This window comes from Genypterus blacodes, unplaced genomic scaffold (assembly GCF_046128005.1).
Source record: "Genypterus blacodes isolate CSIRO-AG114 ecotype Tasmania unplaced genomic scaffold, CSIRO-AGI_Gbla_v1 ptg000061l_1, whole genome shotgun sequence".
NCBI classification, from domain to species: Eukaryota; Metazoa; Chordata; class Actinopteri; order Ophidiiformes; family Ophidiidae; genus Genypterus; species Genypterus blacodes.
The window spans coordinates 1,995,675-2,013,877 of NW_027466873.1; the positions used below are offsets into that span (position 1 = coordinate 1,995,675).

An 18,203-nucleotide genomic window follows, 5' to 3' on the forward strand; every position below is an offset into this window, starting at 1 on the left:
AACAAATACTTCTTAAAAGGTGTGGGATGTCACAATGACATTTATTGGGCTTACATTTCTTACTCAGGTGCTCAACAAATCAGTCATCAAAATAAAATCATACAGAAACTCAAAACTTCATGCCAAATAATATGTGGATGGTTGAGCTGCAATAAAGCCATTTTGCTTGCATCAATATAAACATTGTTTATCTCAATTGATCCCAAACCTGAGTGAGAATGTGAAGTTTATGTGGTAGATTTCAGGCAGATTACATTGAACCCAGATGCATCATACATTTGACAATGGTTCACTTTATACTAAACTTATAAAATTAATACTACTAATAAAATAATAAGATTGTGTAGATCAGTTATAGCCATCACCAGTACAGTAATACCAACTAATATATCATGTTGCAGCATTTACAATATAGATAGATAGATAGATAGATAGATAGATAGATAGACAGACAGATAGATAGATAGATAGATCCTGTTATCGAACCTGAGTTTATAGTATATTGCTTTGGAGTACAGCTTTAGTTTCTCTAAATCAAACACACAAACACAGTAAGACATTATACATTTGCATCCTCTTCTCATTCCTGTGTTGCCAACTCTTCATGAGCCAGACTTTCCTCTTACACCCTCTCAGGCGCTGGCAGTACAGACATGCCTGGTCATGAGAATGCAAATATTTTTCCCACAACCCCAACACTGCTGTGTACTGTGTGGGGAACCCTGCACGGTCTTCCTCTTGCACAGTGCACACACATTGCCAGCGCCACTGTCAGGCCTGGCATCTCCTTTTTTGACACTATTTGCTATGAGCTGTTTAAGCTCATTCTGTATGATGGTGTTTGGTGCCATGGCAACATCCAGAACCTCCAGTCTCTTGGGGTCAAACACGCAGTCCTCCTCTAGGCCGCTGGGCACAGATAGCATGCCACATTTAGGGGGCACCCAGGCAGTGTCGTAGCCCTGTGAGTTCCAGGTATACTGCATGGGATGGTTATCCTTGTCAATACGCTTGACACGGCCGACGCGCGCATGCACTTTAAGAACCACACGATCGGCGGCAGTACCGCTTAATGGATAACGTTGGGCCTTACCCATGCGGCGACTAATGTACACACCCTTTCCCAGCATGCCAGCTGATGACTGCCTAAAGCCATTGGCAATAATAAGCCGTGCGTTGGCAATTGAGGTTCCGTGGTACATGGTATAGACACCCTGGTCTTTGGGCGCCTGGCTCCCCCCCAGCTGAGATGAGCCGTCATCATATGTCACGTCCCAGCCAAAATATGATACTGACATCCTGACAAGGTTGATTAAGATGCCCTGAAACAGAAACAATGACATCTTGTTTACACAGATGATAGATATTGCTGTTAGTGAGTCTTTCTTAAAGTGACCATGTTATATATTTTTGCATATAGAGGCAGTTTTCAGACTTAAAGATAACCCACTGATGTGCTCTCAAACTCGAGATAAAGATAAATTAGTCATTTATTGATGAGTGATGAGACGCATTAGTCAGAAAATGAGCTGGTCCGTACTGTTAATGAATAGAATACCAACATCAATATATACAGTATAGCCAAGCTTCCATTTCGCTGTCTGTGTCAACAAGGCATAGCTTGTCCTCGATGAAACCACAACGTGATGGTACCTACTTACATCCTAGTGTAATATTATACAGCTTCATTGACCAGTCAGTACTAATCATAGATCGTTTACATTATTTATCGTAGAAATCTATGTAATTCGGTCGTTATTCGTAAAAGGACCGTACCTCAGTAAGTCAGCAGTTGATCCTCTGTCCGCCAACAGTTTTCACTTTCAGTTCCGTAGTTTGCGCTCAGTTTCGTTTTTTATTTATTTTTATTTTAATCAGTGATCGGCTTCAGGAAGAAGTTGTATTAACCCTATAACTTCACTTCTTTGTGCAGCCTCGTTGTTTTTTGTTCGAAAACAATAAAGAATATATGACGCCGAATCTTTAGTCAGATACGGGGCGTCTCAATTTCCTTAATGACATCCACGGTCAAATGATATTGTATTACATCAAAAAGTAAACTCATGAAAGCCAAACCTTTGTTGTTTAAATTAGTTTTCCTTCACCAAGTGTGATAATAAATTATACATGTATTCCCAGTGGAAGTTCTAAATCACTTTGGGTGTGATATATCGATGACCACTTTGGCGCTGTTTCCTGGTTTTCACGTCGCCTAGTTGAATACAGTGCTGATTCCCCGCGAGATGGACGCTAAACCTAACCCTAAGATCTTATGAATAATAAAATAACCACAATGATAAGCACCCCTTGATGAAATGCAAATAAAAATGTATTTTAATCAAAATTAAATCAAAATAGCACAAACTACTTAATCGAACGGCAAGCAGCGACGCTTGGTTCTATTTATCTGTTTTCGACAGTCAGTACTGGCGCAAAATGTGACGTACATCACAGTGGACAGAAGGAGGGCGTTTTGAAGTGAAGAGTTATTTTATAAACATGTTAAACAAGTTGCGCATCAATCGTACGGACATAAGTGAGACATCTGATCTGTAGCTTGAATTAGAACGGCCACTGATGTTTTGTGGCTTTCCTTACGGGACATAAACCTGTTATGCTAGCCGGCTAAAGTTAGCTAACAGAGGCTGTAAGCTGCACACTGACTCGACTTATTTTGCGTTTCTCCCTACCGAATGTAGACGCAGAATCATTTTTATTTCATCGCTATAGCCTGAAAGCCTGTAAAAGATGGCCAGCGTGCATGAGAGTTTGTATTTCAACCCGATGATGACGAACGGGGTCGTCCATGCTAACGTGTTTGGCATCAAAGACTGGGTGACGCCGTATAAGATCTCTGTCCTGGCTCTGCTGTACGAGATGACCGCTTCTAAGATCACCCTGCCGGAGAGGAGGAGGCTCAATAAACTCATCCTGCCGCTGCAACAGGTCGGTCTCTGTTCTAACTTGCGTGTGTGTTTGTGTGTGTGCTCTGTGGGACAGCACATGTCTCATCCTGGGTTTGTGTTCCGTCTCCTCAGGGTTCCGATCTGAGTCTGGGTCAGTTCCTAAAGACTGTGGAGGAATGCTGCCCTCAGACTGCATATGCTGTCAAACTCAGGTCTGCTGCTGCACTCACACACACTTTGAGTTGATTTCTATATGGGTTCAGTTTGTTTATATAGCATCACTCAGACATAAAGGCTATTCAAAGGCACGAAAAGACATTAAAATTACATATGAGACTAAATGGAAAATGCGAAGAAAGGAAGAAACGAAGCAACAGTACATTTAAATTGACAATATGGTCCCTCGTCCACATTCTTGTTTATTTGTCTTTAAAGGCTTCATGAAATGGCTGATGGAGAGCTGAAGGACATGGAATACTTCTTTTCCACTCTTCCCACTCCCTTCACTGCATTTGATTCGGAGGCTTACAAAACCAGTGTTGTGGGTGAGTTCACACACATCATGTGACAGTCGGGTAACGATGCTTGAGAGATCCACAGTGGATCAAAGCCTCACCTGTGTGTGTTTGTGGTGTTTCAGGTCTTTTTATGAGACACATGCTCCTGGCCTACAACAAGCTGTCCTTCAGTCAGGTGTACAAGCTGTACAAGTCCCTGCAGCACTACTACCACAGTCACTACGCCAAACCCACGGACGGGCAGGTTGGCGTGCCGGCGCTGGTCGCAGACGACTTGGACATGGACCTCACCAGCACGGAGGACACCGTCGGGGACAGGACGGACAGAGAGGAGCTGGACACACCGCTGCAGGAGTCAGACCTTCGGTTGGTGATGTGGTTTGCGTAAAATCGCCAAGGAAGACATTACATTACATTACATTACATTACATTACGATCATTTGGCAGACGCTTTTATCCAAAGCGACTTACATTACAGTTACCACCCTTCGCAGAGGGGGGAGCAATTGAGGGTTCGGTGCCTTGCTCAGGGGCACCTTGGCAGGGGCTCGAACCGGCAACCCTCCGGTTCCCAAGCGGAAGCTCTACCCACTGAGCCACTGCCTCCCAGACAGGAGGCACAAAGGAAAGACAAAGACGTTTCCCATGATTCTATGTCTGATGATGATTCTTTGTCTTGTCTCTGGATTAGAAATGATGACGCTCCAAGCCGCGGTCCGCTGTCCCAAAAACAAGCAGAGTACTTTTTAGCAAGGCAGGTGAGTGTGGCGACTGAGGGTGAAGTCAAGAGGGCCACGCTCACAATCTGAGATGGAGACATGAATGTATGAGCCATCCTACGTTCCCAATAGAGTAACACTACAGCAGAGTAGAGAAGGAGCAGACAAACCTTTAAACCTATTCACAAGTCCAAGGGTCAGAGTCTGTGCGATCACTCTCAGAAACTCTCTCTCTCTCTCTCCCCGCAGGCGTACCTGCTGAAGAACGACGAGAACAAATCCCTAAAGCCGGCCGCGCTGCAGGACGAGCTCAACAACATGCTGAAGTTCAACCCCGACTTTGCCGAGGCGGTGAGGACTTGCGGCCGTCTCCTCGCTCTTCATCATATGCGCCTCTTCTCCTTCATCACTTCCTTCCCTCTCTCCTCAGCATTATCTCAACTACCTGAACAGCATGCGAGTCCAGGACATCTTCCTCTCCACTCACACTCTCTTGCACTACTTTGACCGCCTCATCTTGTCCGGTAACGAGGGGAAGAGCAACGGGGATGAAGGCTACGGGCGGAGCCTCCGTTACGCTGCTCTGAACCTGGCCAGCCTGCACTGCCGCTTTGGTCACTAGTGAGTACCAATGCTGGTGTCTTATCAACAGTTACAGATACATAACTGTATATAGCGCTTATGGTGTCACATTTTCAGTCAGCAGGCTGATCTGGCGCTACAGGAAGCCATCCGCATAGCGCAGGAGTCCAACGATCACGTGTGCCTACAGCATTGTCTGGTAAAAAAATGTTTCTTGTTTCTGCTTTATATTATATTTGATATTTGACTTCACCATGCGGCGTCTGAAGTCACGGTGTCCCACTCTCTCTCTTCTGCCTTTGTCGTCTCGTTTCAGAGTTGGCTTTACACGCTGGAGCAGATGAAGGGGTCCGACAGCACCGTGCTAACTGAGGACTCGGTGAAGATGGCCGCTCATTTCTGTCTACCGGTGAGTGAGACACGAGCCCTCTAAAAAAAAAAAAAAAGAAGCAGCTGCGTTTCCTTCTTCACTTCTTCACGTTTCCTCTTTTCTTCAGTACTTGGCATCTCTGGGCATTCAGTCGTTGGTCCAGCAGGGGGCGACGCAGGGCAAGACAGCCCACAAACTGATGGACGCGCTGAAGGACACGGACATCCTGCACTGGAAGCACAGCCTGTCGGAGCTGATCGAGATCAGCCTGGCACAGACCACGTCCATATGGAGGATGTACGGCAAGAGGTGAGGCTCTTCATCTTGTCACGGTGAAACACACATCAGACACAACCTCCTCCAAACATGTCAGATCTGTTGTTTGACCTGCGGCAAACAAAGTAGAGGTGATCACTTTAGGCAAGACTGAAAGGGAGGGAAACATCGGGGGGGAAAAGAGGGAAAGAACACAGTTGTGACCCTGTGTGTGCTCCTCTTCGCCGTGCAGCACCATGGCAGTGCAGCAGGCCCAGCTGCTCCTCAACATCAACAGCCTGGAGCCCGTCAACTTCGGCGTCCAGCAGAACAACACGGAGGCGTTCGCAGTGGCTCTGTGCCACCTGGCCGAGCTGCACGCAGAGCAGGTAACCCGTCTTGATTCCGTTTGGTCCCAGAACCGGGGGCGGGGGAGTCGATCCCATCTGCTTAACGGCGGCCGGCTTAACCCCACTCTCTCCTCATGTGTGGCAGGGCCTGTACGGAGCTGTTTCTGAGATCCTCCAGCACCTCAAAGATCAGTTTCCTCCTCACTCGCTCCACGCCAAGGTGCATACCTCCATCAGATCATTCTCTAATCAGCTCAGTGTGACCATATGATGAAATATGTATGATTTGGCACTTATTGACACATTACTTACCGAGTTATTTTTTCTTACTATTAACGTCTATAAAAAGTTAATCCTCCGGCAGGAAATGTAACTTTTCCTTGTGGGGAAAACAAATCCGTCTTTCTTAATTTTCCAAATCAGCTCTGGATGCTGTGCGAGCTGAAAATCCAGTTTGAGAGGCACATGAATGAAGGGAAATACCATCTGGCAGAGCCGCTTGTCACAGCCATCGCTGCCCTACACAAGACGGAGGGTCTATATAGGTAAACAGAGTTTCCTTCACGTCTCCTTCACGTCTCCTTCACTCCCCCTTCGCCCACATGCTTGATTCACATTGCGCCTTTATCCGTTTGTCAACAGGAAAGCTCAAGTGCTGAAGGCCCTCAACCGAACCACGGAGGCGTACGGCATCTTACAGCGACTGCAGGTGCACTGTGAGAAGACCAAATGTACAGAGACGGTGATCAGGTAGGTGGCAGCTTCCACAGTTTGGTTCTAATCAGCTTTATTGATAACCTGATCACCTGTTGTCTGACTCATTATTTTGACTCCGTCTGTATGTCTCGTACAGAGTTATGCTGTCCACCGCTGAGCTCCACTGGGAGTCCTCAGGCTTCTCCACAGCCCTTCCTTTCCTCCTTCAGGCCTTGGCTTTGGCTCGACAGCACCACCTACAGGCGCTGGCATCAGAGACTTTCCTTCACCTGGTCTTCACTCAGGTCAGTCACTACTTATCTACTTATTCTCGCTAAATATTGCGACTTGATTCTCAAAATCTCTTTTTAAAGGTCTTTTTAAAGATCCTGTTTGTAGCAGTCAGGCTTTGTGGTATTTAAATTTGACCCGTTAGGCTTCAGGTTAAGGTCAAATTAGTTTCCCGCTATCAAAACATTGAAATGTTCCTCCCTGCTTTGCATGCATGCAGACTTTGAAAGCCTGTTTGGTTGCTGTGTATACAAACTGAAAATAGCGCAGATGTCAGAATGTGTTTGGTTCCATTTATTTCCCTTCTCTCTGCAGCTGATGCTGGGGGTTCCTGAGCAGGCTCTCAGCGTCCTGCATGAGGCCATCGAGCCCATCTTGGCCCACGGCTCCGTCATGGATAAAGGCCGAGCCCTGCTGCTCACAGCCCGCTGTCAGATGGCTGTGACTGGGCTCAAGCCAAACCAGCAAGGACAAGCAGGTAACACCTCTGGCCCCCTGCCAAACACTGATGACTGTCTCATATTGCTGTTTGGCTGTGCAGCGTCTGTTTACGCCTCCTGTTGTCCCTGTGTGTCCCTGCGCCTCCCTGCAGCTCTGCGATTGGCTGTGGACACACTGGACGAGGCAGCAGCGTATTTCTCCATGCTGAGCTGTAAGGAGCGGTTGCGGGACGTCCACTACCTGCAGGCTCACATCCACCGTTGTCTCGGACAAACCTCACAGTGCAACAAAAGCGCCATGCTCTTTCGCCTGCTGGACCAGGAGCTGCAGACGCCAGCGCCGCCGGTGTCCATGCAACTCTGACTGCCTCCACTTTGTCCAGAATTAAATAACTTCATAGACATTTAAAACACAACCCCTTGTTTGTTAAAATTATATTAATAAAACTTTGTAGAGTGCACCCTGGTCTTCATCGTCTCTGTTAGCACCGTTCTACATTTGAGCTGAGTCACTGCTCCTCACCCCTAGATGGCAGTGAAGAGCTGCACTCCTCTCTTGTTATTACTGAAGTATTTTATTTACAAATATTTAGAAATGTTGTCTGTGGAGCTGTAAAATATATTCCCAAATAAAGAAGGTGTGACTCTTCTTATCAAAAGCTCCTGCTGCTTAACCTCAGAAATCTGTTTATCATTATCAATATAAAATGGTCTGAGCTCACACACTCTTGCTTTAGAGGCAAATATGATTCCTAGATTATAGGCAGAATGCCTGACAGTAAATGAGAAACACATTATACAGACTTGTTATTTATACAGAATGTTCTTCTGAGTGAAACAGTTCCCCACAGGGAATGTCATCCAAATCCTCCCTCACTCACTTTGTACTTTGTGGAAATGTTTATGCCCTTCTATTACACGCCGACATCAGCATGTCCCCCTGGAGTAATGGAGGGAGAATATTAGACTTTCAAGGCAGCTCAGGACTTTTTTGGGGCAATTAGCCAATGAGATCTATGAGTAACAAAAAGTATGCTGGGGCTCCTGTAATTGAGATGGACTCTATTGGCTTGGGGGTCAAATCAGAGGACCTCTGATATTGATTTGTTCAGCTGAAGGAAGTCCCTAAGGCATCTAACTACCTGTAACTCTATCCACCACCACCACCACATCATCTTGAGTCTTTAAAACTGTGCTTGAGGTCAATAGAATTATTCATGAAACTCTCATAAGAACAGTTGGTGGTGAAATAACACTTTATTATACCTCGATGATGTCCTGCCACTGTACAAGGATGTCGTTTGATAACCTGCAGCACAGCAACCGTCCCGGGTGGTGAGGCATTTGCCAGCAGAAAAAGCTAAAAGTTTGTCCTGAGCTGTCAGGGTGGAGCTCATTTACCCTCCGCTTTGTGATGAATGAAGGTAATATCACAGTTAGCCAGGAGATGAATGTGTTCCAGCGGCCTGGATGATTCATATTTCACCAGGGGAATACTGATGAAGCAGGAATCCAGAGGTGAAGCATTTCCCTCCATTACGGGCACATTTTTAATGTAAGAGTCGTGCGATGGCATAATACCAGATATCTCTGTGCCACTTTAATCTGACACAATTTATGAGACCTATTTTATCTGATAACATTACATTTTGGGCTGATGGTGCATTACAAACCTATCAAGCCATTGCTTTCTATTAATACATTGCAGTTACTCTGACGCAAGAACATGAATTATGTGCAGAGAGTGAATGTTACCATCTGTCCCAACCCTCTCAGCATTCCTCTCCACTGAAGTATAAACGCCCAAAATTTGTCCTCTCATGGGCTGGCTGCGTAGATACATCCACCTCATTGAGAAAACATTTTCTGTGTAAATGTTGCATGAAGTCATTGCCTTTGTACCTGCTTGTTTATGTGTTCAGAGTCACTTCAGGGTGACAGAGGTCATTAGAATATGAACCAGAGGGGAAACTAGAAGTCATGTCTATAGACAGGCAGTTAACGCAAAAGTAATAAGATGCTTTTTACTCTTTTTGAGTGGAGTTTTACAATTTTTCTTTCCTCTTTAAGAAGTTGTTGTCACTGCTTACTCGATTTTACTCGCACATATACTGGAATTATTTTATTATCAGTTAACATAATATCCCGGTGATGTGCAACACAACACATATACAGTGTATAAGTTTCACAAACCTTTTCAGTCATTTTCCTCCGAGCATTTTCCTCCACAAACTGGAGGTGCAGCAGCTTAGCAAAAGTCAGCAGAGACAAAGATCACACAGAGTCAGTGAGCAGTGTGAGCTTTAATTGTATTTGTGCCATTTTCACATATTCAGGCAAAGCTGTTAGGGAGTAAATTGTGTCTGTCTGTCTGTCATACATTAAAAGAGAATCTTTCTCTCCCTGTGTGTTATTTAGTTTCAGAGTTGAGTCACAGCAATAGTAACAATAATAGGAAAAGCGAAAGTCTGCTCCCACGAGAAGCTTTGGGTCTGATTGGAATGTTTATGTACCCTTTTAAAATGTATTTCACATAATATCATGTGCTAGAAAAACTCTGAGGAACAAACGAGACTCAGATTCAGCCATCGGGATGTGTTATGGTATATGAAAGGTAGAAGAAACACCCCGAGGGCTGGATTCAGTGTAAGAGTTGCTGCACCAAACGTCCTGAGAAGGCATGTGAATCATATATTAGCTTAAACGTCTGCTGAATAGAATAGAAAAGTCAGTAAGTCCAGGTAAAGGTAAAAATAACATCTTGGTTCAAAATGTTAAATAACTACCCTGGTAACAAACAAGGCATAAGAACAATGCATGTTTAGAAAAATATATCTGCAAATGTATTTTCAGCATACACTATACATTCACTTAACCTATACTTGATATAAAACATTGAGCGTTCAAAAATGCCTTTCACCCTTTAACCAAACAACAAAAATGGAGGTAATATGAGGTTGACCGGAGCCACAGAATTGAATAGAATCTGAGACATTGGCAGACTAATTAGTGATCTAATTATTTACATATTGACTGAATATTTTCCCAGAGACAGAGACAATCACCATCCACCCAGATTTATCATCAAATCATACTTATGAAGCCTAAGAACCTTTTTGTTGCGATCACAGTATCATCATTTGTCTTCTTATTGATAATTACTGGCCTATTTTTCCAATACTACTTAATATCAAAATGCATTGTAGTAGGCTTTTCTTATTTTACTTCAAAACACAAATGAATGCTGCAAAAATAATAAATAAATGCAGAATAAAGAGGCATCAAAACTGAGTTATGTCCCACTTGTACTCCTCAGAGGACAAGAGGAAGACTTGAGGCATTCAGTATCCCGCAGGGTGTCCCCCTTTCCTGGGGTCAGACGCTGCAGAGAGACGCTCGCCCTGCCGGACCACTGCCTGGACCACCGAGCCTGGAATACTCAGCAGCTGTGTGACGTGGTTCTTCTGTATAAGACCCTCCAAGACACTCTGCAACATCATCATCATCATCATCATCATCATCATCATCATCATCATCATCATAATCATCATCATCGTCATCAGAGTGAAATGTGTCTCATTTCATGGGATGGACAATAATATAGAAATCATTTTAGTTATTTATCTTTCTAATTGTATCATAGAGGAAATACATTTAAACATTGTTTTGGTTGGGTGGCATTGGCTTCTGGGAAAACACAATGTTTCTGTGGAATGAAAGGCTGGGAAGGACGCTGGTTGAATCTGAAATGAGTAAGTCTTAAGGAGGAAATTTGTGGTGCTTTGGATCACTCTTTCATCATCAGCATGTAATAGTAAGTGTATAATGTGCAGAAACTTTAATCATAGTATTGTTTGTGATCACAGTTTTTAACGCCTCTCTGTGTGTGTGACATACCGTTTCAAAGCCCAGCTCCACCTCCGTAATGTTAGGGTTGAGCTGATTGTGAACTCGAGGCTCTGTCACAGATTTCTTTAGGTCGTAGTTGAAGAACAAAGAGTTTAAAATGACCTGCAGGGAAAAGAAAGATATCAAGCTTGAACAACCTTACGTAGAGAGACACACTTCTGAATCAATCACCCTTACTAAGGCGGTCGCTGTGGGGATTCTGGTGCCTCCAGATGCTCCGACAACCATTTTCACTTTGTTTTTGTTGTCGAAGATGATGGTAGGACAAATGGAAGACAGCGGCCTCTTGCCTGCAAGGGACAAATGAAGGGGTCAGTGGGCCATTGCTACCGTGTGATGCCTTCACATCCACATGACAGAATACAGCAAAATGTGGGCCAGGTTGATAGTAAAACACCATCTGCCCCAAACTCAACTGTACAACCATTGTATTTCAAGTGCAACTGTCCTAATTCACCTTTACAAGTAGAATGTTTTTAAAAGACAAATCACCAAATCACCAAACCAGAGATTTGCACAGTAATTGAGTATTCATTCTAGTTACACCTGGTTGTATGAAGTTGTTTGGTGATGGAGGGGTCCCAAAGCCATCACTCATGTACGGTGAGCTGAAGTCTTCCATTTGATTATTAAAAATGATGCCGGTTGATGGAGACATGACTCTGGAACCAAAGCTGAGAAAACAAAACAGATTTGAGTGAATACTGAAATTAATGCTGGAATTGACATGATCATTTATGGCTTAAGGAAAGTTATGACCGTATAGCAGTAGGAAAGCCTTTGGACATCCAGGAAAGTGTAAACATTATTCTGAAGGAAGGAATTTCCCAAAGCCTCACTTTATTCTATATGTTTAGACCTGTTGGGACAAAACATTGAAACTCACTAGAAATTAATGGTGCTGGTGGCTGCCACGGCGCTTCCATCCTCAGCTATAATCGATAGGTGAGCTGTCCCGTGGTTGTCTGGGACATAATATTCTGGCTGGTAGTAGCTGTCTGGTTGGGTAGTGTCATCTGTAATTTTACCCCTTATGCCGTCAGCAAAGAAGTCTGAGGTCATGTTGTGGATGAGCTGTGGAGAACAAATAATCAGCGGCTGAGCAGAGGTAAACAAAGGCAGAGTGCTCATCCTGTCCTTTGTAATAACAGATAACGCGACATGAAATTTAAATGAGACATGTTTGTTTTTTCACGCCCAGACTTCAGAGATGCGAAGGCAGAGGCCATGAGGAGAGGGAGGACTGTGTCTGTGCTGGATGCTGGGTTTTGTTGAAAATGAGCAGGAGGTCTGAATGATATTAAAACTGAAAGGTTCTCACATCGGTAATATTGAGATAACGTGGATCCCCGAGGCTGCTCCTCTTGGCATAAGCAAAGCGGAAAGCCTCTATGATGCGATGGTATGTCAGAGTCTTTTTCTCTGCCGTGGAGACGCTGGTGTCTGTGAAGTTGTAGCCTGGAAACGTCCACAGAAAAATGCTTCTGAACTTTGAAAAGAATCACATTTTCCCAAACTATAGTCAGGTAATTAGGTTTCTCAATCATTGGGTAAAAGGTCTATTTCAGACAACACCACAGTGATGGCAGGTCATTACACACAGCTGTACATTCCTTCTCAAGTCAAATGGCAACATGAGCCCTTCCAGCAAATACGGAGCGCAATTAATAAGTTATGAGCCCAGCATTTGGCAATCTAGCTCAGAGGTGTTGCAGTTATTAATTTTTCAACATAATTCCCTTCCATCTTGGCAAACATCCCAGTTTATCCCAGTTTCATAGACGTCCTTTTTTTCACCGTCTAGAGGTCCCAAGCTGATATGTAATCATGATTGGAGGCAAAGCAGGTTCCATCTAAAGTCTTAGGGGCCAAATAAGGTGAGTAGTGTGAGCACTGGACCCGTTCCCAGCCAGCGAGTAAAAATGACTGCACATTGGCCAAGTTTGCCCATATGGTACTGCTCACTTGCATATCTCTGGAATTTGTTCTAGTTTTAATGACAAACTCAAATGCAGTTGATGAACAAAATCACCTAATGAATGTTATTAACCTGACAAAAAATATAACAGCCTAGCTCAGTTAGGCTGTTATATTTAGTTAGGCTCGCAACTTATCAATCACTGCTCTTATTTGTCATATGAATCTATGAGAACAGATTTAGGTGACCATATCAAGCTTATCCTTCATTTTCAAATAAATGATGGATAAGCTTGATATGGTCACATAATCATACATGTGACTGACGAGTCTGTGCTAAGCAGATGGGGCACTGATGGTGAATTCAAGTTGCCGAGCAGGACTGAACAGCAGATCTGTTTTTGCTTGCATAACAGACAAAGAAAGATTCTAGGGATGACCCAGGGAATCCTGGCAGCCTTTGCAGGGTTGCACAAGCACTTGACCAATCTGCTCACCATCCACTATGTTGAGTATGAGTGCCAGCACAGGGCCACCGGAGGGGGCGTCTGGAACATGCACGGTGTATTCTCCAACATTCAGCTTCAGAGGATTTTCATTCAGCACAGGCTGGTACTCCAGCAAGTCATCTAAGGTGATAATCCCACCTGGAATGACCACGGAAAAGTAGAAATTAATCTAATAGGGAGAACAATGATCCATTTAAGAGTCCCATTTGCAGTTTTTCTGTAATGACTTATTTTGAGTACAGGACTCAGTCACCATCTATTTCTACATGTATCTTTACAGGAAATACTGAAAGAGAAAGGGCGACCTGCTGCCTGGATGTCTTCAATTATGCTCTGTGCCATCATCCCGTTATAAAACACATCAGGTCCCTCCTCTGCTATTCTTTGGTATGTGTCTGCTAGTTTCAGAAATCTGACAATATCATTCTCCTTCAGGATGTTTTTTTGAGAATCACAAAACACTTCACTGGAAGAGAAGAACAAGAACAGATGAAAACCAATTAAATCCACAAATCTGTGGAAAATTAATTTTAGTAGCAGGGCTGATTCATTATTTTCATGTAAAAAAATAATCAGGATTTGAAGTGTAATTACAGCCTACATTATTAAACGCTATAGCCTCACCACATGTTGGCATCTGCTTGAATGAAGTCTTTCTTGTGGAGGATGGCATTAGCCAAGGCTTTGCTTATGGGGAAGCCATCACGAGCCAACGCAATGCTCGGCTCAAACAGTTCTCTCCACGGTAGCCTGCCGTGTCTCTTGTGTGCCATCTCATAACCACGGATTTCCCCAGGAATAGCTATGGACAGACCAGCTGTCAAGTAGAAAAAACAATGTGACGGCTACAGACTGCAGACTCTGAAACAAGTATGATTTAATACAGAATACAAACAGTGCAGAGCTTTATTGGTTACACTTCTTTGTTACCTTTAATAATTATAGGTCATCTATAATTTTGTTTGTTTATTCCAGACCGATAAGATGTTTTATGGTGACATCACTGTACACTAGGTGCTGCTGTGGCCTTTTGAACTGATACCAAATGCACATTCCCACTCTTCAAATAACAGAATTCTATAGCAAAATGTTGAAATTACTCCTCTCTCAGATTTCAACCAGTGAGGCTTTTGGAGTTATGACCATGGCTCATCATGGCTGCATGCATGCATTAGGATGTAACAATTACAGACCAGGTCAGGTCGAGTTTACCTTTGAAGCATCTAACATGAACATAAACAAAACATGGCCTGCCTCATGTTTTCAATAACAAGTGGATTTGTATTCCTCCAGACCAACTGCACATGGCCTGCGTTAGGCATCTATCACGTTGCCTTGAGTGTGTCTGAAGCCATGGAAACAGCCTCCAGAAGCCTGTTGGTACCTTTATGAGAAAGCTGGGTGTCATTGCCAAACATGTCTTCGGTGGCATTCATGGGTGCCGTCTCTCTAGCGTCGATGGTTTCCACCTTCCCTGTGGAGCAGAAAATGAAGAGAAAGCACACCTTTTTATGAGCCTATTTTTGTTATTCCAAGATTTCCCGTGACCTCAAGCCTGCTGGATTGGTGCTCGTTCAGCCTAAATATAACTGACCATGGCCGTTTTCTGTCCATGTTCCAAAGAATGTAAATAAACCTTTAATAGTGTCAGACAATATAGGTAACTGAGATGTGGTTGATGCCTATAGTGTCATGCTCATTTGAGAGTGCCAGCAGTTTGAATATGGTGCTTGAATGAAAGTATCTTACAGTCACAAAATCTATGTCTGTTACTCTTAATATAACAGCAGCGATTTGTGGCAATTTCAATTTGATAATGGTGTTTACATGGTCTGTAAAAAAATGCACTCTGCTTCTCCAAGCTGTCAACTCAACTCAGACTACCTGCTAACCAATTATTTAGGTACTTGCAAATCAGACACTTTGCCTGCAGCCAATTCTAAAACTTCCCCTCCCCTCCCCCTCAACTCATGTGGGAAGACCTGCTATCGTTCAGGACTCCCCCAAGTGGGACTATATCTGAGATTTAAAGCCGTATTCTGGACCTCGGGGACCTATCTATCTCGAAAACACGGGCTGCTTGGGAGACTGAACTCGAACTCCATCTGGACATAGATTGGTGGGACGATATCATACGCAACCTGCATGCTGCCTCATCCTGTGCCCGTCTCGCTCTTATCCAGTTCAAGGTCGTGCACAGGGTCCACTTTCTTAATCCAGATTGGCCGAAATGTATACAGACGTAGATGACAATTGTAATCGATATTCGATGCCTAACTGTAACATAAGCCACATGTTTTTTCTTTGCCCCAGGCTCCTCAACTACTGGGCGGGTTACTTCAACACACTGTCCACCATATTGGGAATACAAATTCAACCCTCCCCTTATATTGCCATCTTCGGTACTCCGTATGACCTAAACCGTTTTAACACCCCACAAAAGGAAATCATCATGTTCACCTCTTTGCTTGCCAGGCGACGCCTGCTCCTACATTGGAAATCCCTCACCCCTCCACACTGATAAATTCTATCAGAGATGGCAACCTTTTCTCTCCTATTTCACAGATCTACAGGCTATGCCAGACCAGTGACTGATTACCAGAACACAGATCAGATCCTTCTTATTTTATTTTATCATTTTATTTTGCATTTCAGGCAGTCCAGGACGGGGGTGTGTGAATGCGGAGTTGTATTAATGTGGGGTTGGGTGGGGTTTCGGGGCGGGATGCCATCTCTTTGGTTTTTTTCATTTCCTGTTTGTTTCTCCCCTATCTCTCTCTCTCTCTCTATCACAACCTATGATGCGATTTGTTCTAACCTACATTGCTGTTTGACATCATCCTGTAAGTTCTGTATGTACCCTATGACTTCATTGCAACTCCAGCCCACTTGTATTTTACCTCAGGGTCTATGAATAAAGTTCAACTACAATAGTAGGGATATCACAACCTGCCTCCCTTCTCTCTACCTCTCTCTCTCCTCTTTCCCCTCTTTCTATATAAAAAATGATCTCCAAAATTCCCTTCACCTGTATGCACAATGTCATGAACAATATCTGCTTCAATAAAAACAAATTGCAAAAAAAAAAAAAAAAAAAAATGCACTCTTTTCTTTTATCACATTAGAATACGAATACATATAAATATACTACATGACAAGAACTGAAAGAGCACAGTGCTCAGTGTGGGTGCTCCAAATGGCAGATTCTAAAGACACGCACACTTACCTGTGGAGGCATTGTAGATGACAAAGTAGAGACCGCCACCAATGCCCATGCTGTGAGCATTCATAAGACCAATACATAGCAAGGCAGCAATAGAAGCATCCACAGCTGTGCCATTCTTCTTCAGAATGTCCCTTTAAAAGCACAAAGACATTTCTAGAAGCTGTGTCACTCTTTGAATGAAATTGCTTCAGGCAACTAATGATCCACCATCATGTGTACAACTCACCTGCCGACTTCAGAACACTTCCCGGCATCAGAAGCCACAGCAGCTTTTGAGTAGAGATGATCTGAGGTTAGAGGTGCATTTTCCGTCCTCAAGCCCATGAACACCCCGAGGAGCAGGCTCACCACAAGCACCACGAGGACCACCAACCCAGCAAGTAGGGTTTTCCGTACCATTGGCCTGCCTGGGAAATTCAACCCAGCCAAACACAATCGTTCAACTCTCCACCTGCAGAAAAAAGTGTTATTTGCTCAAGACGTCAGATTGGCACTACTTTCTTCTTGGGAGAGCGGTAACTGCACTCACCAAATGTGACTTGACTAAAACAATCCCGTACTGCTGTACATCTGATTTGAGCCGACACATCTAAAGGCATAGACAGGAGGAAGCAAACTAGACAAGATAAGACAAGAAAAGAAGCAGTTTGGCTGTTAAGCACAGTGTTTGTCACTAATAACAGTGTCAGCAGTGTGTCAGCTTCACTTATTGGTGCTGGGTCATCACATGAGGTCATGGTGTAACAGTTAAGGTGCCACATGGTGATGTTATGCTGCCACATTTTTTGTTTGTCACTGAAGAACACGCCATGTCACTGTGACTGAAACTTGTCTTTTTTTGCAGAATTTTTTATATTGAAGATAGCACCCCATGAGCCACACAACGCCTGCACATCACACACACCATGAAAGAGTGTGAGACAAGCGCATAAACAAGTAGTTCTGTAGTTTGTGGACATGTTTGTAAACACGAGTAACATGTTTAAAAGTAGACATAACCTTATAACGATATTCAACTTATGAACTTCAAAAACAGCGTATACTAAATGTAAACTATACTGCTGCATATTGAAACGTGGAAAGACAGGATGTGGACGCCATTTTGCCCATGCATGGTCCAAATCGGGCAGCGACAACACTATCAGACAGTCAGGCTAACAGAGTCAGGCTAACAGAGCTACCGTATATAAGTATGAATGAAGTATTTTAAGGGCTCTGAATAAAACTTAAGAATTTAGTGTGACATTCACAGACACTTTCATTTCTTTAAGCTGAAGTACTTCTGCTCAAAAGAGGGCAATCTGGCTTTTGGGTTTGTCTTTCTGATCCCCTGTAACCTTCCATTTCCCTCTGATATGAATCTGACTTGCCACAGTGAAGGTGACAGTGATCTGTTTATGGATGCAGGCGGCGTTCTGGCCCGACTCTGGGCCGCGTGATTGGCCTGGTCAGCCACGCGTCACAGTCTACACTACTTATTCTGCAGGCGTCCCCAGGACCGATTGAGACGCCTGA

At 43.9% G+C, this 18,203-nt stretch overlaps 3 protein-coding genes across 3 annotated transcripts; 1 reads left to right on the forward strand and 2 right to left on the reverse strand.

The window, feature by feature from the left end:
* Window positions 1–20: 20 nt before the first annotated feature.
* Window positions 21–1,923, reverse strand: gig2p (grass carp reovirus (GCRV)-induced gene 2p). Its single transcript, XM_076154268.1, has 2 exons — window positions 1,777–1,923; window positions 21–1,322 (listed from the first exon to the last, which is right to left on the reverse strand). The coding sequence occupies exon 2, from the start codon at window positions 1,296–1,298 to the stop codon at window positions 633–635; it is 666 nt and encodes a 221-aa protein (XP_076010383.1). The 5' UTR covers window positions 1,299–1,322; window positions 1,777–1,923; the 3' UTR covers window positions 21–632.
* Window positions 1,924–2,233: 310 nt separating this feature from the next.
* Window positions 2,234–7,581, forward strand: anapc5 (anaphase promoting complex subunit 5). Its single transcript, XM_076154267.1, has 17 exons — window positions 2,234–2,946; window positions 3,039–3,118; window positions 3,342–3,451; window positions 3,547–3,790; window positions 4,116–4,182; window positions 4,393–4,494; window positions 4,574–4,764; window positions 4,843–4,924; window positions 5,042–5,134; window positions 5,223–5,404; window positions 5,604–5,739; window positions 5,846–5,920; window positions 6,124–6,245; window positions 6,343–6,450; window positions 6,554–6,701; window positions 7,003–7,165; window positions 7,280–7,581. Exons 1-17 carry the CDS (start codon window positions 2,749–2,751, stop codon window positions 7,489–7,491), a joined length of 2,313 nt encoding a protein of 770 aa, XP_076010382.1. The 5' UTR covers window positions 2,234–2,748; the 3' UTR covers window positions 7,492–7,581.
* Window positions 7,582–9,429: 1,848 nt separating this feature from the next.
* Window positions 9,430–17,285, reverse strand: ggt1a (gamma-glutamyltransferase 1a). Its single transcript, XM_076154219.1, has 12 exons — window positions 16,915–17,285; window positions 16,689–16,819; window positions 14,847–14,936; window positions 14,087–14,279; window positions 13,768–13,928; window positions 13,451–13,600; window positions 12,358–12,494; window positions 11,923–12,110; window positions 11,583–11,710; window positions 11,214–11,326; window positions 11,025–11,138; window positions 9,430–10,615 (listed from the first exon to the last, which is right to left on the reverse strand). Exons 1-12 carry the CDS (start codon window positions 17,085–17,087, stop codon window positions 10,469–10,471), a joined length of 1,725 nt encoding a protein of 574 aa, XP_076010334.1. The 5' UTR covers window positions 17,088–17,285; the 3' UTR covers window positions 9,430–10,468.
* Between the last annotated feature and the right edge of the window lie 918 nt (window positions 17,286–18,203).

What these genes read in the sequence shown, in the direction of transcription:
- gig2p (XM_076154268.1), bottom strand. Translation starts at nt 1,298, where the DNA reads ATGTCAGTATCATATTTTGGCTGGGACGTGACATATGATGACGGCTCA.
- anapc5 (XM_076154267.1), top strand. Translation starts at nt 2,749, where the DNA reads ATGGCCAGCGTGCATGAGAGTTTGTATTTCAACCCGATGATGACGAAC. An exon ending in TTACAAAACCAGTGTTGTGG is followed by an intron (nt 3,452 to 3,546) that starts GTGAGTTCACAC and finishes GTGGTGTTTCAG; the next exon opens with GTCTTTTTATGAGACACATG. An exon ending in TGTACAGAGACGGTGATCAG is followed by an intron (nt 6,451 to 6,553) that starts GTAGGTGGCAGC and finishes TGTCTCGTACAG; the next exon opens with AGTTATGCTGTCCACCGCTG.
- ggt1a (XM_076154219.1), bottom strand. Translation starts at nt 17,087, where the DNA reads ATGGTACGGAAAACCCTACTTGCTGGGTTGGTGGTCCTCGTGGTGCTT. An exon ending in AAGTGTTCTGAAGTCGGCAG is followed by an intron (nt 16,820 to 16,914) that starts GTGAGTTGTACA and finishes GTGCTTTTAAAG; the next exon opens with GGACATTCTGAAGAAGAATG. An exon ending in CATCTACAATGCCTCCACAG is followed by an intron (nt 14,937 to 16,688) that starts GTAAGTGTGCGT and finishes TCTGCTCCACAG; the next exon opens with GGAAGGTGGAAACCATCGAC.